The sequence below is a fragment of the Brassica oleracea genome, chromosome C5 (genome assembly GCF_000695525.1).
Source record: "Brassica oleracea var. oleracea cultivar TO1000 chromosome C5, BOL, whole genome shotgun sequence".
Taxonomy (NCBI): domain Eukaryota; kingdom Viridiplantae; phylum Streptophyta; class Magnoliopsida; order Brassicales; family Brassicaceae; genus Brassica; species Brassica oleracea.
Window position 1 is genome coordinate 7,041,707 of NC_027752.1, and position 16,586 is coordinate 7,058,292.

A 16,586-nucleotide genomic window follows, 5' to 3' on the forward strand; every position below is an offset into this window, starting at 1 on the left:
TGATATATGTTGTACATATGAGTGTGATATTTTGGTTGATTATAGTAGGTTGTATGAATTAATAGTACTTTTTTTGCCAAAAGTATGAATTAATAGTTCATTGTCACTATTTCCACACAATATATATACTACAATCAGAGTCAAACTGATGATTAGTATAATTAGTATATATGTGAAATTTGTATTGTTCTTTTGTTAGTAAATTATCGATGTATTATTTACTGTGAGGTTAGTTTATATTAAGTAATGTAGGGTTGACGTTAGGAATGTAACATGAATGTAATATAAGGATAGTGTAAAAATATGATAGATTCTAAAATAAGTCAAAGTTTAAATGACAACTTTTATATAGTAGATAAAAAATAAGATCTTAAATTAATAAATTAGACGTAGTATGGAGATTTGGCAAAAAAAAGAAAAACAACTTTGATTTTAGTACAAATCTCCAAAATAACACATTTCTAAGTTTATATCACAAAAATAACACTCAAAAACTAAAATGACCAAAATAGCATTTTATCTTTTGAAAATTTTAATTTTTTTATTTTTCAAAATTTGAAATCTTATCCCCAAAACCTCATTTCTCAACTCTAAACCCTAAACCCTAAACCCTAAACCCTAAACTCTAAACCCTAAACCCTAAACCCTAAATCCTAAACCCCACTCTTTAACTCTAAACCCTAAGTTTGTGACTTTTGATAAAACATTAAGTGCTATTTTTGTGACTTTTGACTTTGAATGCTAGTTTGGGAACAAAAACTTGATTTAGTGCTATTTTTGTCTTTTTCTCTTGATTTTATCTTAGCGAATTTACCAACAAAGAAATGGAGAATTTCATGTTTACCACTTTCATGGTAACATTATTAATCTTTATTACCACTAAAAGGACATTTTCAAAAAATATATTTTTCATTAAGTGGCAAAAGACTCTTATATCCTTGTTTTCTATATATATATAATAAATAATTATTTAAATAAAAAATAAAAATAAATAAATTATGTTTTCAAATTATACTTTTTCAAATTCTAACTTTTTATAAATTTTTTTGAATTTCTTTTTTGATTTTTTTTCAAAATTTCTTTTTGAAAATCAAATTGTGTGAAACTATTTTTATATTTTTTAAAGTATTTATTTATATATTTATTAGAATCCTAAATTTCACATTCTAAAAATTCTACCAGCCCTCAAGTCTAAACTCTAATCTAGATTAATTAATTCTAGACATATAAAAAGGTTTTTTACTCAGAGAAAAAGTGCAGTATTCGTGTCAATTTTCCACAGAGAAAAAGAAACATGTGTTTTGAGAGAAAAGGAAACACCAATAGCTGTTTTCTTATAAATAGGTGTCTTAAGGGACAACGATCCAATAACTGCGAAACACTTTTGTTCATTCAATTGTTCTGTGTGCTCTGAAGATAATTATGGGAGAACGCAAAGTCCCAAACAAGTATATTCCGCCAGATTTTGATCCGAAGAAGATACCTCGTCTCCGTAAACCGAACAACCAGCAAAAGAAGATTCGATTTATGCTACCGGTTCGTATTCGTTGTAACACATGTGGTAATTACATGTTGGAAGGCACTAAATTCAATTGCCGTGAAGATGAAGTCATCAACGAGACGTACCTAGGGATTAAAATCCACAGGTTTTACATCAAGTGCACCAACTGCTCGGCAGAGGTGACAATTAAAACCGATTCAAAGAACTCGGGTTATATTGTCGAATCAGGTGCAGTTGGAGTTTATAATGGACTCGAGGAAGAGGAGAAGCATGAGGTAGCTGAAAGCGCCTTGGAGTCGTTAGAGAAGAGAACTAAGGTATCTAAAAGAGAGATTGAAGTTATGGCTGCACTTGATGAGATGAAGTCTATGAAATCTAGAAGAGCCTCGGTGAGCTTAGACTCACTGCTTGAGGCTTTGAATAGAAGAAATAAACTAAAAGAAGAGAACGCGGAGGAAGAATTGCTCATTAAGTCTATAAAATTTGGTACGAGGACTAGGATTGATGAAGAGAAAAACGATGAGGTTTTGGATGAGAAGAAGACGAAGAAGCCTAAGAGACGTGTTAACTGTACATCTCCCATTCAAATATCTTCCGTTCGCATAGTCTCGAAGAAGACTGCAAAGGTAACAAGGGGACTCGACTCTCTGTGTCACAACTACGGCTCAGACAGCGATGAGGAGAAATAAATCAGTTTTTTTTTATATAGCTAAGGGTTTTTATATCAAATCCTGATTTTTTTTGTCAACCTATTAAGCCATTATATTAAAACCAGCCTATTACATTGTTTTGTATATTACATCTGGCTTTCCTAGCTAATTCATCAACCAAACTTAGTCTACTTCTTCGAACATAAGAAAAAGTGAACTCATTTGCTTTGGAAGCTTCCACGATGTTCTGTATCATGGAGATACACTCCGTGTTACGGACTTTAGTGATGGTTGCTGCAGTATTATACTGGTTCAACTCATCCACAAGTGATTTACAATCACTTATAAAGTTAACTCAGCTTAAAAGCAAGTCTTCACATTTGCTGTACTGCCATGAGTAATGCCATTGTTTCTGCTCCTCTTGGTGTGTTTGTTGGGTTGATTGAGGAGGATCTTTGTAGGTGCTGAGTGCCTTCATTGCTGTATAAGGGCCAGCCAACACCTGCAACCTCCTTTTCATCTTTCCAAAAAGCATCTACATGGCAAAAATATTGATACCCTGCTGGTATAGCTTCTTGTATCCACCACAGTTGGTCCAGAGTCGCGGAACCAAGAATCATTCATGCTCATCTCAACAACTCTAATCTCCTCTGGAAGCTGTTTCCCTGCATTTTCCCACTAACATTCATGGAAGCAAAACAAAAAAAAAAGACTTCAGATAAAAACTCGAAGTTAATGATGTTTTTCTATTTCCGCCGGTATGAAAATTCTAACTAAGCATACCTGAGCCGAGCTTGCACAGACCACAGGTTCAAAGACTGAGATTGCCTTTGCAACATCTACAAACACTCGTTGGGCAGGTAAAGCGTTGTGACGCCAGTTATCTTGCCGTTCCTGCAGCCATTGTTTATATCAGAAACTCAGAATTAAGAAAAAAAGAATCCAAGATCACAAAAGCATGTTTATAGATCGCGATGCCACAGATCGCATCTCTAATCAAATCTATGAGCAAATCGAACTATGAGCAGGACCAAGAAAAGAAAAACTGAAAACGAAGATCGCATGCAAAAGTTATAAACAGCAAGATCCAGTTTTACAGAATGAATTTTCTCCAATCAAAGGAACAAACATTCATTCTCTACGTAAATGGAGTTACGAGAAGATAGAGAGATCATACAGGCCAACCGATCCAGGTTTGAGCATGAGGTTCCCACTCCGCCGGCATGTAAAAGCCGTGATCCGCCGGAGATTCTCGTGACTCCTGCATTTTCTCTGCGTGAGATGTGAGAGAGCTGACAAGTCAGATATTTCAACTGTGACACTACTTTTCCTAGGAAACCCACATATTTATTGTTTTCTTTCAGTTCGACCCCAGTACTTTACTATTCCCGACCCCACACCTCTAGTGGCGTGCGGAATCAGAATCTACGACTTTAATTACTGACAGCTGGCAATCAGAATAAGAATCTCCGCCCATGCTGTACGAACTTGTCTGAATAATTTACTGTTTTGACATTTCAAGCTGTAAGAAACGTAATTGATGAAGAGGTTTTTAGTAGCCCATCAATCAAATATCAGTGATAAAAAAAAACATTGTTTATGATCCTAAATTACAATCGTTATAAGGGCCCTTAATCTCGTCATAATCAATAACCAAAAAAGCCACTAAGGCACAACAGAATCTCTGATTCTAGTTCCTAATCAGATTACTGATGTTGAAAGCTCTTTAACATCATCCGAGACTTGTTCGTAGTCTGTCTTCAACTTTTCAAGATCTTCTGCGCTTAGCTCTCCTTTGGCCGGTTTAAGCATGACCAAGACGCAACATGTTGGTCGTTTTGTTGCCCCGGCTTGCGCAAGATCCTGAATATAAATCATTCAAATTTAGAAACGAGCAAGAAGATACATAAGAAGATAGATTTAGAACATTTGGCTTACTTCTTTGGATGGAACGTAGACGTAAGGAACACCAGCTTCTTCACACAAGACTGGGACCATCTCCTCAGTCTTTCAGACATAAGAGTTAAGGTTGTCGTAAGAACAACATACCTTTGTGCGAAAATCAACTAGATTAAAAGCAGCCTTATACGAATTCTCGATGAGATCTTTAAAAGATGGCTCGACAGAGAGAAACTTGTCGATCCAGACGCAGTTAGCTGCCGAGATCGTTGAACCGCCACTTGCGGTGCTGTCGGCAAGGACGTTGGTTACTATCTTGGAGGACATGCGTTAAGCTCAGTTATCGAAGAAGCTTGTTGTAGTAAAGAGAGAATATGATTTGCTGTGGGTCCGCCAGACTTGGCGGCGAGTAAGCTGAGGATGACGTTGATTGACGCCGGAGAAAACACAAAGTTGTAAGTTTTCGCGGAGGTGGTGGCGATCACGTGCTTAGCTACACTAAGAGCGAGCTCGTTTTGCTTCGTTATCAAGTTTAGGAGGTTCATATTTTACTGCTTGGTTAAACTGGGGTTTACCATACACTTGCAAAAAAGCAAACTAACTAGACATCCATCAACCACGTGACACCGTTAGAATTAACGTCGTTTAAACGGAGTGTATTGCTGTTAAAACGGGGAGCGTTATTAACGAGTGTATAAAAGATCTCCGCCTTCTCATTACCTCTCAAAACAGAGAGAGAGAGAGAGAGAGAGAGAGGAAGAGAGGGAGTGAGAGAGCTCTCTGGCTGATCTTTTTTTTTACCCCGATCAGATCGAAGAGTTTGCGTCTCGGAGTTCGAACTTCGGTTGCTCCGGCTTAATAGATCCAAGCTTCACCACAATTCGCCGTCGTTGTTTCATTATCGACAAGGTACGCTAATCGTGTCCGTCGTTGATTTAGATTTGACTTGGAATCCAGTTTATCGATCTCAATGCTCACGAGTTGACTTGAATTATGCGAAATTCTGTTGGTTTGAGCTTGAATTTTGCTGAATTATGGTTAAACTTACGAATCTCTCTGCAATTTCGTTGACAGATCTATCGAGTCCGTTTGTTTCGGTGATTTCTTCAGTAAATCTCGTCGAACTGGAGAATTATCTGAAGTCTAAGCTCAATTTCTCTTCCACAAGCAACGGAGAAGAGAATCATCTGTTGAATTCTCAGATCTAAGTTGCTAGCTACAGAATTCTTTATAATTTAAATTTGCGTCCGAGAAAATCGTGATAATTCACCGCGCATAGAGTTATTTTGAAAAAAAATATCTAAGAACCGTTGAAGCTGTCGTTGTTCATGGAGCTTCCTCAACCTCGTCCCTTCAAAGCTCAAGGTAACACATAGACCTAATTTTAAAATAGATAAAAAGGAAGAGTTTAATTTTTATATTATTCAACTTCCAATAGGATTATTTTTGCTTTTTCGTTTTTAATTTTGATTTTTAGAAGAATTTCAACAGGGAGAAAACCAACACATGATTTTTTATCGCTCTGCAGTCATCCAACTCTCCAGCCAGATCCAAATCCTACACCACCACCTTCTTCTCAAGGTATTAATTTACCTTTTTGCCCTTTTCATTAAAAGATTCTCTTAAAGCCGTCACGTTTTTTCCGCGCGTGCATCTATTCTGATCTGACCACCTCTTTAAGACGAATCATGGATCACAATGTTGCTATCTCATTGGGCCCCTAATGGACCCAAAGCCCAAGACAATAAGGGACCGTTAATAGGGGATTTAAATAATTATAACTGCCACATGTTTAACTATATGGTCGCATAACAATTTTTATAACATTTTAAGGTCGTGTGGGTACGGTCCGGTTTAAACAATGTGAATGTATATGCGTATGGTTTATAGAATTTTTTTGATGAACCATGGAGCAGGTAGCCACTTGAAAACCCATGATTTTCTACAACCGTTAGACTGCGTTGGTGCTAAGGAAGAGACGAGTAGGGTTGACACAACCAGGATAGCTTCTGAGAAGCCACCTCCGCCTGCACCGCCTCCACCGCTGCAACACGTTCTTCCCGGTGGAATAGGAACGTACACGATAAGTCCTATTCCTTATTTTCATAATCAGCAGAGGATTCCTAAGCCGGAGCTGTCACCACCCATGATGTTCACTGCTGCTGCACAAGCGGGTGGTGGTAATGAGAGAAACGTTGTGGACGAGATTTCGAACTCTAATAGCAGCTCATACGCTGCTGCAGCAAGCGGATTCACTTTATGGGATGAATCTGGTTCTGGGAAGAAGGGACAGACAAGGAAGGAGAATAATGCTGGAGAGAGAGCTAGCATCAGAGGTAACAAGACAAATCGAATCTTGATGTTAGTTAAACTGCTTTACAGGTGTTTTAGAAACCACATAAAGTGATATTTTCTTATACTGTTTAGCTGATGGTGCAGCAACTATGGGACAGTGGCCAGCGGTAGAACGAAGGTCACAGTCTTTGACAAATACCCCTTTGAGCGGTTTCAGTTCTCGCTCATCCTCTCAGTTAGTCCCATCTCTGTATATTTCCCTTATTAACGGTCTATGAACTTAAAAGGCTGATCAAATAAAGTCTTACTATGGTTGCAGAGGGTCTGGACTGAAGAGCCAGAGCTTCATGGACATGCTAAGATCAGCAAAAGGAACTTCACAGGACGATGATTTAGACGATGAAGAAGATTTTGTCACGAAGAAAGAAAGCTCCTCCACTAGCCAGATCCATAGAGGTTTGAATTCAATCAGATATCATCAACGTGACATTTTCTAATTTGCTACAGCTTAGTTTCTGATTGATTTTGTTGATGTAGATTTGAGGGTAAAAGCAGAGGCGAGAGGTGTTGGTAACGATCAAAAGCTGAACACGCCTAGGTCCAAACATTCTGCTACTGAACAACGGAGGAGGAGCAAGATCAATGATAGGTATAATTTACTCAAAATGTAGCAAAATTCAGAATGGATTTATAAAAGCATAGCAGAGATGAGAGACTAATCAAAACATCATTAATGGATCTCTCTGCAGATTTCAAATGTTGAGACAACTAATACCTAACAGCGACCAAAAGCGGGACAAGGCCTCCTTCTTGCTCGAGGTATAAACATCGTTCTTTCGCCAAATTTCCTGTAACAGATCATTCTCATTTTGTTTCTAATCTCCAAATTTCGAAATTTCATACAGGTTATCGAGTATATTCAATTCTTACAGGAGAAAACAAGCAAGTACGAAACTCCTTACCAAGGATGGAATCACGAACCTGCCAAGCTATTGAATTGGGTAAATTAATATAATCGCATTTTCAAACCATACCTCAATCTTCATTTTTACCCTAAACTAGGCGCAGCACCAGTACTTCATCTCGAGTGTAGCCTCCCTCAGCTTACCGGTAAGATTTCATTCCTTTGTGTGTGAGTCTATACGTTTCATTATCTTCTCCTTCTGGAGTTTCAGATTCTTCTTCACCATCATCCTGATCTACCGTGGGAATCTTTGGTTTTGAAAGTTTTGAAATGGAACCTTGTTAATGTTTGTATACATGATCTTAGACACGCTTAGGACAAAAAAACGCTTTGCATCTGGAGCTATCCCACTTTGCTTATAGATTAGTTTGCTGTTCTCAATCACAACTTCATATGCCTCTCTTTCAGTCTGTTCTTAGGAAACAATAAAACATTGGTCAGGAGCATATATAATCGGTCTACTAAGCATAGTATAACTCACCGGACCAAGATACTTGATGCTTTGTTGGTATAGTTTTGATCTTGGACATCTTTCATGGTTCAATTCTTTTCCATGTATGTCAAGCCTATGTTAGCTCGTAAAATGTATGTACTCCTGATAACTGTCACACTTTTTGATTGTTAAATAGCAAATCTACCAATAGAAAACGGGTTGGTTACTGTCACAGTGGAGCCAAGCATGATAATAGAATTGCATATTGTGGCCATAGCGATGTCGAAGATCAATCTGTTAAGCTAGGGAAATTAAGATCACACCTGGCTTTACACAAAAATTACAGCCACACAACAAAAAGACAAATGGTACAAGAATATTCTTACTGCCTCAAGCCAGTGTTGCAAAGCCAACTTCCTAGCTTTCTCGTCTTTTGACAAGCTCTTACCCACCTAAGGGACAAAAAAGTCTTTTGACAAGCCTTTACCCATCAGCTAAAACAAGCCAAAAGAAAATCGAGATTCATAGAAATTGTCACGAGTACAAACCCATTTTCACTTGAAATTACAGTCAATAGTTTCTTGTGTTGTTAAAAAAAAGAAGAAGATTCTCGCTACACCCCTGAAAATGTCAGATATTCAAATATCATTACTGAGAAATTTCACTATCTTGTTTGTAAAGTTTCCATGCATTGCGTTTTTCTAACCATCAATAAAATAGTTCATGCACGTAACATTTACCCAAAAGTACAGTTAACTAAACTGGAGAAAGAAAACAAAATGGGTCAAGGAAACAGAGCCCATGAGACGGAAAAAGAGGTGTACTTTAATGGAAGAGAAGAACATAGCCAAAAAGGAATCATGAAAAGAGGAGAAAGAGTATAATAGAGTCCACATCGTTAATGATGGTGTTCCCTAGGCAATATATATATGTGTATGGGCAATCCTCTACTCATGAGCTAGTTTTTGGATATGAATTAGGTCCATCACTAATATGGTATCAGAGCCAGATTGAAGAAAGCCCAGCATATGATTTCTCACATAAACAGTTTCCTACCTATGTAGCATGTACAAGTGGTCCATATTGCTGTGGTATATCCGAAATGTTGGGCTTGGGCTGTTTCCATTGGACCGTTTCCCACCAGTTTGTTCTAGTTTTTAAATTGATTGTAAGACTTGGCATAATAGATCGTGTCATCCATCTGATTCAAAAATTAATGTTCTATCGGATATGTTGTTTTCTAAAGCTTTAAAGAATGAAAAACAAGATACTTATGTTTGTCATATCTGTCTTCTTGCTAAACAAAAGCACTTACCTTTTAAATCTCGAAAGAACATATGCGCTTCATCCTTTGAACTTGTTCACATTGATACATGGGGTCTATTCTCAGTTCCTACTATTGATGGTTGTAGATATTTCTTGACAATTGTAGATGATCATAGTAGAGCTACTTGGATATACTTGTTGAAAAATAAATCTGATGTGTTACATGTTTTTCCTCAATTCATTGCTATGGTTGAGAATCAATTTAAGACGAAAGTTCAATCTCTTAGGTCTGATAATGCACATGAATTGAAATTTGCTGATTTGTTTCTTGAAAAAAGCATCATTGCATATCATTTTTGTCCTGAAACACCTCAACAAAACTTTGTGGTAGAGAGAAAGCATCAGCACATATTGAATGTAGCTAGGGCGCTCTTATTTCAATCCAATGTTCCATTAGAGTTTTGGGGTGACTATGTCATGACGGCTGTCTTTCTCATCAAAATAGGCTTCCTACTCCAGTCCTAGAAAATAAGTCTCCTTATGAAAAGCTTACTAGTAAAGTTCCTGATTACCACTCGTTAAAGAGTTTTGGTTGCTTATGTTACTGTTCTACATCTCCCAAAGGTAGAAACAAGTTTGAACCGAGAGCTAGAGCATGCATTTTCTTAAGATATCCTACTGTGTACAAGGGATATAAGCTATTAGATATAGAGACACACGCCGTTTCTGTCTCAAGACATGTCATTTTTCGTGAGGATATTTTCTCTTTAGCATCGTTTAACATCAAAGACATGACTAAAGATTTTTTTTTCCTCATTTTCATTCACCTGCAAACCCTGATGAAGTTCCCTCTGGAACTACATCTTCTGATGTGCATCGACATTCTGATGCATCATCTTCTGAGCCTTTGGTTCCTTTCGAATCAAAGCCTCACAGACAAAAGAAAACCCCAAAACACCTGCAGGACTGACTCGATGGGATTGGAAATTGGTGTGATGACAAGAACTCATACATGGAGTATCACTACTCCTACTGATATTCACCTTAATGCAGCACATAAAGTGTTACGTTACTTGAAGGGCACGGTTGGTCAAGGATTCTTCTACCCTGCAGACAACAAGTTTGATCTACGTGGGTTTTCTGATGCTGATTGGGCAGCATGTAAGGATACGAGAATATCAGTCAGTGGCATTTGTATGTTCGTTGGTGATTCGCTAGTCTCATGACGTTCTAAGAAACAGGATGCAGTTTCTTGTAGCACAGCTGAAGCAAAGTTTCGAGCAATGGCGTTTGCTACGAAGGAGATGATTTGGCTTGCTCGGTTACTACTTGAGTTTCGGGTTCCCTTTCATCCTCCAGCCCATCTCTACTGTGATAATACTTCTGCTATCTACATTGCGAACAATTCTGTCTTCCACGAGAGAACTGAGTGGATAGAATTGGATTGCTACAAGACGCGTGAAGCGATTGAGAGTGGGTTTCCTAAGACCATGTATGTGAAGACTGGCAATCAACTGGCTGATACATTGACGAAAGCCTTATATCCAACACATTTCCGAGATCTCATTCACAAGATGGGAATGAATAACATCTTCATACCTCCATTTTGAGGGGGGGGGGCTTTTAGTGTAGTTCGGTTAAGGGCTCTAGAATGTTCGGTTTATTATCTTATTTATGATGTAAACCAGTTGGTTATTCTTGGTTTAGTTTAGATTGTATAAAGTCCGGTTGTACCAAACTTTATCATTAATGAGAAATCTGAGATTATATTAATGATAAAGTTTGTTACAACCGGACTTTATACAATATGCAACAAAACTAAACCAAGAATAACCAACTGGTTTACATTATAAATAAGATAATAAACCGGACATTCCAGATCCCTTAACCAAACTACACTAAAAGACTACGCAAACTCTTGAAAGGGAGGTTGTTTTTTAGGATTTGATGGGAACGTAAGGGAGAACGACAATGGCGGCCATTTCTGATTATGAGATTCTCATGAAACGTCGTCAATCTATCGATACGAATGTGTTCCATTGGAAGGGATAAAATATGTTCCTCTGATTTTTCCTTCCAGCTTCTATTTTTTTGGTTGGGTCCTCTGTTTTATTTTTCTAAACGACACAGTTTTTGTAACCCGTCCAGCTACATTGATTGCGTTAATTGGTAATATTTTGGAATTATAAAACTATTTAGCTTCTCAGTTTGACCCCAAAAAGACATATTATAATCCAATTCAACCAACTTTTACTAATTTTGTAAAGATACAATGATTGTTTAGAAAAACAAAATACAGAAATTAATTAAATTTCTCCGATAAATTATAAAGAATCACCATATTTTCATATTAAAGAGACTAGAGGCTTTTCCCGGGCTACGCCCGGGGTATTCATATAAGTTTTAATTAAATTAAAAAAAATTACAATAACATTTGAATATAATTTGTTATATATACTACAATCGATTTTAAACTATTAAATTGGTAAGAAATTTAAATTAGTTTGAATTTATTGATTGCCTTGCGTCTAAAATATTTCATATAATTTAACTCACAATTTGTTATTAAAGGAAATCATATATAGAATGATCAGTAAGATGGGTCAAAGTTAACTAAACCTTGTTATACTTTAAAATACATTTATCTTATTAATTTAGGTTTTGTATAAAACAATTGTAAATTTAAAACTGATTTAAACTTTGTTTTAACTTTAGAATTATTGAGTTGTAATACCATATTGAACAGTTTCATAACAGAAATTAAATTGAATAAAAAATTGATCCAAACTAAGGATAATGTTGTTCTCCAAATCAATTCATGAAAATACATAATAAATAAAAACTATAACAGACCAAACCAGTTTTAAGACAATTTTTTAAATAAACCATCACCGAAACTTTATATTTACATCATATAAACCAACAATAACTCTTTAAATTAAGATATTCCAGCCTCGTCACAAAGAGATTAGTCTTTACTTTTATGTTGATTTCTACCTTTGGTTATTTATTTTAAAGTTATAATCTTGTGTTTTTTAAAAATTTATATATGGTGAGGATTTAGTTTAATATTCACAACTTTAAATTACTTATGAAGATTGTTGTTGAATGAATATAATTTGAAGAAGTGGTCTAAGTCTAAATCCTTAAACAACTCTCCATGATGGGTTTGAGTCTCCATTTTACACTCTTTTCATCGTAACTGTTACCAATGAAATGTGTTCAAAATTTCAATCATCGTAATTACTACCAATTTTTGTATTTAATTTTAGACTAACTACATATGATGTTTTGAGCCCAGTTATTCATCGTACCATGTTACAAAAAGAACATACGAATTATTTGAAAAATGTAATCCATTGGAACAAATTGACAGTGATTAGTTTCCAATATATGGTGTAAGATTAAATACTTTCAACGGCGGGCAAGTCTCACACATTGTCTTCCTAAGTTTTTTTATGCTTTTTTTTGCTAAAATTTGGTGCAATTGTCTTTCTAAGTTCTTTATGTATCTTAGCTAATTTATTAGTCAAATAATTTATAAAAGGTTCCCAACTTGGATTTTGATATATAAACTTTATGTGTATATATGGTCTTGAAAGTCTTCAGAAACATTTAATCTTTTTATCTTTTTGTGCAAAGATCACTTTGTCCTCAAACGATATCTTCTTCTTCTGAGATTCTTCCAGACATCAGCAATAACTCAGGAGAGAGAGAACTAAATTAAAGCTTAAAAATCATGAAACTTAGGAGATAGTTATTAGAAACCTAAAATAAAGATTAAAAAAGGCTGCAATGGTTGCCATGTGCCCCGGAGAGGCAGCAAGAATTACATCCTCCGGCCATGTATTCAATGGATAGAAACAGCCGAAGCTCAGGGACACGCGTTGCTAAATTATTTAGACTCCCCCGTCCCATGTCATTTAGCGCCGGTAATTAATTTGACAAATACTTTTGAAGATTGAGTATCATCTTCAGAGGCTTTGGTTTCACCTTGTTCCTGTATTAAAGAAAGAAACAAATCTCTAGTCTCAAGCTCAAGAATTGATTAGTGAATAAAAGATGAATGGTAAATTTGTCCAAAAAAAGATTAATGATAACACTTAGCACCATTGTCTCTAGAGGGAATTTATTGGCAACTGTCTCGGGTTTATCAGTGAACCCATGCAAAAAAATTAAGTCTTCAACAATCTGGAAATAAAATTTGATTTAAAAAGAAAAGGACTAAACAAAAACATTGCTATAGATCTTTTACAACTCCCGGACACAGAAAGGAGTTTGTTTCTTAAGTTATTACCTCGGAAGCTGAGATCTCTATGTTTACAGATGACTCAGGCTTAACGACAACTTCAGAAACAGCTTCGTTGGAGAATCAGCTTCGTTGGAAATTTTGGTATTATCATCTCTTTCATTACCACCGTACTGAACCGGGATCTCCTCTGCAAGAAAGTACCTTCATCAAGCCATATTGCATTAATGTTATGGTAAAGATTGACTTTTAGAGCATAGTTTGGGGTTCTTGCTTAGAAGAGTCACTGTGAGATTAGTTGGAGGAGAGAGAGGAGAGTGCTGCCAGCTTAGAACCCATTATATATCTAAGGCACATGATCGATACATCTCAAGCTAGTTTGTAAAGATTGAGCCATTTGGATTAGGTTCCTGTTTGTTCCATGAGCTGTGTGTCTTCGTCCAACATCGTCCCCGAATTCTCCTTCTACGCCATTTATTTTATTGAATCATTAGAACATGCTTTCCATCTTCAATATGAAAGGGTAATAATATTTTTTACTTCTTTCCTGTCGACATGAGCGTGGAAGAAGTTGAGGGATATCATTACTATGGAAACATTAAGAAGTTGGGTGGTAATATGGAATACAATTTGCTTACTCTTTAGGTTGTACGTGTACCAACAATCTCCTTCCCCGTGATCATGTCAAGGACTGGACGTTGCTGGAGATGATGCCCAACGATAATTTATTCGTGTGCCCAATAAATCTAAAACATTAATGCACCTAATACAAAACGGGGAGGAGAGGTCAGAACTGTTGGGGAATATTAAATAGATCCCTTTTGTGGAGACTAGGTTCATCCCATCTATAATTCAATTCTCAATTTTATAGTCTATATGTAATTATACTACAATATAATTGAATTCCATTTTATTATTTTAGTAAAACCGTATCTGATTTTTGAATTTAAAAATATTTGCATCATTTATATAGTTTTAGTAGAACCATCTGACAATACTCCCCAAATTCTCCAAAACTCTTTATAGTTTTTTAACATTTTAGAAAACATTAATTTGTCTAAAAAAAATCTATCAAGCTGATCAACGTTGATATTTTTATTTGATATTATTTTTAAAAGGGGTAAATTTTTATGAATTTTTCCTTTTGTAAATAAGTTTATCTAGGCTATGTATTTTAAAAATAGAGATAAAATTTGTAAATGAACGAAATTCTTGTTTAGAAAGATAAAAACAAAACAAAAAGCATGTTGTTGTAAAACAAGAGAATAAAATCTGTATGTTTATATCTTATTCATAAACATAAGGAGTCCTTTATATATAGGGAATTACACCGTCATAGAATAATGGAGAGACTAGAGAAATAAAATACAAATATGGAAAGAGTACAAATCATAAACTAATAAAGAAAAAAGAAACTAGAGTTTCTCTCTCTAGAACGCGACCGTTTCTCTCTAAGTATGGACCGGTTATGGACCGGTTATGGACATCCACAATATGATTTATAATGTAAATACGTGGAACATGGGTTGTTAACTTGATATTGTTTTAGTTGTTTGAATGGTTGATCATAAAGTAAAAAAACCCAGTGGGACAAAACCATGGTGAAGGAAAAGAGTACAACACGTATTACTCCCTCTGTTATGAACATCACTGAAGGTCATTCAGTCTACGCATTCCAATCTGATGCATGAGCTTCCTGAACGTGCAGGCAGGAAGTGATTTGATGAACAGGTCGGCTGAGTTGTCACTGGAACCAACTTGGACGACTTGGACCTCGTCGGCTTTCTGAAGCTCGTGCGTGAAGAAGAACTTGGTCAGTATGTGCTTCGTCCGGTCTCCTTTGATGTAGCCATCCTTAAGCTGAGCAATGCAAGCTGCATTGTCCTCATACATCACGGTTGGTGTGTCCTTGCCTTCGGTCATCTCACAATCAACTCGGATATGGTTGGTCATGGACCGTAACCACACAGAGTCGCGGCTGGCCTCGTGAATAGCCAAGATTTCCGAATGGTCTGATGAAGTGGCCGTGATTGTCTGCTTCATGGAACACCATGAGATGGCCATACCACCATGAGTAAAGACGTAGTCTGTGATCGAGCATTGCGAGGATTCGAGAGATAACCTGCATCAGCAAAGCCAACTAATCTTTCTTTGTTATGGTTAGTATAAAATAAACCCAAGTCTTTCGTTTCTTGCAGGTAACGAAGAATATGTTTAATCCCGTCCTAGTGCCTTTGGGTTGGACAAGAGCTAAATCTAGACAATATATTCACGGCAAAACATATATCTGGTCGTGTGTGACTAGCCAGATACATCAAAGCTCCTATGGCACTGAGATATGTCACTTCGGGACCAAGGACATCTTCATCGTCCATCTTAGGACGGAATGGATCAGTGTCCAGGCCGAGCGACCTCACGACCATGGGGCTAGATAAGGGGTGAGACTCAGTCATGTTAAATCTCTTGAGTATTTTTTGTGCATATGCCATTTGATGCACAAGGATTCCATCTCTTATGTACTCAAGCTGTAATCCCAAACCGAATTTCGTTTTTCCTAGATCTTTCATCTCGAATTCTTTTTTAAGATATTCAACTGTTTGAGAAATCTCTCCAGAGGTTCCTAGGATATTCAAATCATCAACATACACTGCTATGATTACAAAGCCCTTAGTAGCATCCACCACAGGGGAGTATGTCTCCTCATAATCTATTCATGGTCTTTGTGAGAATCCTTGTGCAACAAGCTGTGCTTTATATCTAACGACATTACCATGTTTGTTTCTCTTTCTCACAAAGACCCACTTATGGCCGACTGGTTTAACATCATAAGATGTCCGGACTATTGGTACAAAGACATCTCTCTTCTTTAAAGAGTTTAACACTACGTTTATAGCTTCTTTCCATTTGATCCAATCTGATCGTTGAGTGCACTCATAAATAGACGTGGGTTCATGATCCTCATTATCATCCATGATTTCAAGTGCTACATTGCATGCAAATATATCATCAATGTCGACATTCTTTCTTTTCCATTGTATCCCAGACAAGACATAGTTTATTGAGATCTCATTATTATCAGGACCTTCAGTACCTTGAATCTTGGCGTCCCAAGAATCAGTATTAGATACATCAGGACCGGCGCATCTAAGCATTCATGATCGGCCGCGATCGCTATTAGGGTTTTGGGATCAGCCGCGGCAAAGTCCCGGGATTTAGGAACGGCCACGGTCGTGTCTAGGGTTTTAACAACCTCGGTTTCAATCTCTGCACCTTTCTTAGTTTTCCGAGGGTTCTTATCTTTGGAACCTATTGGTCTACCACGTTTCAAA

The 16,586-nt window shown here is 36.7% G+C and overlaps 3 protein-coding genes and 1 long non-coding RNA gene across 8 annotated transcripts; 2 read left to right on the forward strand and 2 right to left on the reverse strand.

Annotated features, from left to right (window-relative positions):
- Positions 1-1,422: 1,422 nt before the first annotated feature.
- Positions 1,423-2,190, forward strand: LOC106344389 (coiled-coil domain-containing protein 94 homolog). Its single transcript, XM_013783779.1, has one exon. It carries the CDS (start codon positions 1,423-1,425, stop codon positions 2,188-2,190), a length of 768 nt encoding a protein of 255 aa, XP_013639233.1.
- LOC106293457 (agmatine deiminase-like) lies at positions 2,184-3,465 on the reverse strand. The gene is made up of 3 exons (XM_013729133.1): positions 3,329-3,465; positions 2,935-3,045; positions 2,184-2,829 (listed from the first exon to the last, which is right to left on the reverse strand). The coding sequence occupies exons 1-3, from the start codon at positions 3,416-3,418 to the stop codon at positions 2,668-2,670; spliced, it is 363 nt and encodes a 120-aa protein (XP_013584587.1). The 5' UTR covers positions 3,419-3,465; the 3' UTR covers positions 2,184-2,667.
- Positions 3,466-3,908: 443 nt separating this feature from the next.
- On the reverse strand, positions 3,909-4,161 carry LOC106294135. Its single transcript, XR_001260743.1, has 2 exons — positions 4,090-4,161; positions 3,909-4,014 (listed from the first exon to the last, which is right to left on the reverse strand). It is a non-coding gene; the product is annotated as an uncharacterized LOC106294135 (long non-coding RNA).
- Positions 4,162-4,778: 617 nt separating this feature from the next.
- LOC106343757 (transcription factor BIM1-like) lies at positions 4,779-7,391 on the forward strand. Of its 5 annotated transcripts, none has more exons than XM_013783055.1 (9): positions 4,779-4,959; positions 5,125-5,415; positions 5,542-5,631; positions 5,967-6,386; positions 6,478-6,580; positions 6,665-6,801; positions 6,883-6,994; positions 7,095-7,164; positions 7,251-7,391. In XM_013783055.1, the coding sequence occupies exons 2-9, from the start codon at positions 5,379-5,381 to the stop codon at positions 7,353-7,355; spliced, it is 1,074 nt and encodes a 357-aa protein (XP_013638509.1). In that variant the 5' UTR covers positions 4,779-4,959; positions 5,125-5,378; the 3' UTR covers positions 7,356-7,391. The 5 variants fall into 5 exon arrangements, with proteins under 5 accessions (XP_013638509.1, XP_013638510.1, XP_013638513.1 ...); XM_013783056.1 differs by having other exon boundaries at positions 4,780-4,959; positions 6,490-6,580; XM_013783059.1 differs by lacking the exon at positions 4,779-4,959 and having other exon boundaries at positions 5,330-5,415; positions 5,579-5,631.
- The last annotated feature ends 9,195 nt before the right edge of the window (positions 7,392-16,586 follow it).

Coding starts and splice junctions, on each gene's coding strand:
- LOC106344389 (XM_013783779.1), top strand. CDS start 1,423: ATGGGAGAACGCAAAGTCCCAAACAAGTATATTCCGCCAGATTTTGAT.
- LOC106293457 (XM_013729133.1), bottom strand. CDS start 3,418: ATGCAGGAGTCACGAGAATCTCCGGCGGATCACGGCTTTTACATGCCG. Junction 3,046..3,328: donor AAACCTGGATCGGTTGGCCT/GTATGATCTCTC, acceptor CAATGGCTGCAG/GAACGGCAAGATAACTGGCG. Junction 2,830..2,934: donor TCTGTGCAAGCTCGGCTCAG/GTATGCTTAGTT, acceptor CATGAATGTTAG/TGGGAAAATGCAGGGAAACA.
- LOC106343757 (XM_013783055.1), top strand. CDS start 5,379: ATGGAGCTTCCTCAACCTCGTCCCTTCAAAGCTCAAG. Junction 5,632..5,966: donor ACCACCACCTTCTTCTCAAG/GTATTAATTTAC, acceptor ACCATGGAGCAG/GTAGCCACTTGAAAACCCAT. Junction 7,165..7,250: donor AGGCCTCCTTCTTGCTCGAG/GTATAAACATCG, acceptor AATTTCATACAG/GTTATCGAGTATATTCAATT.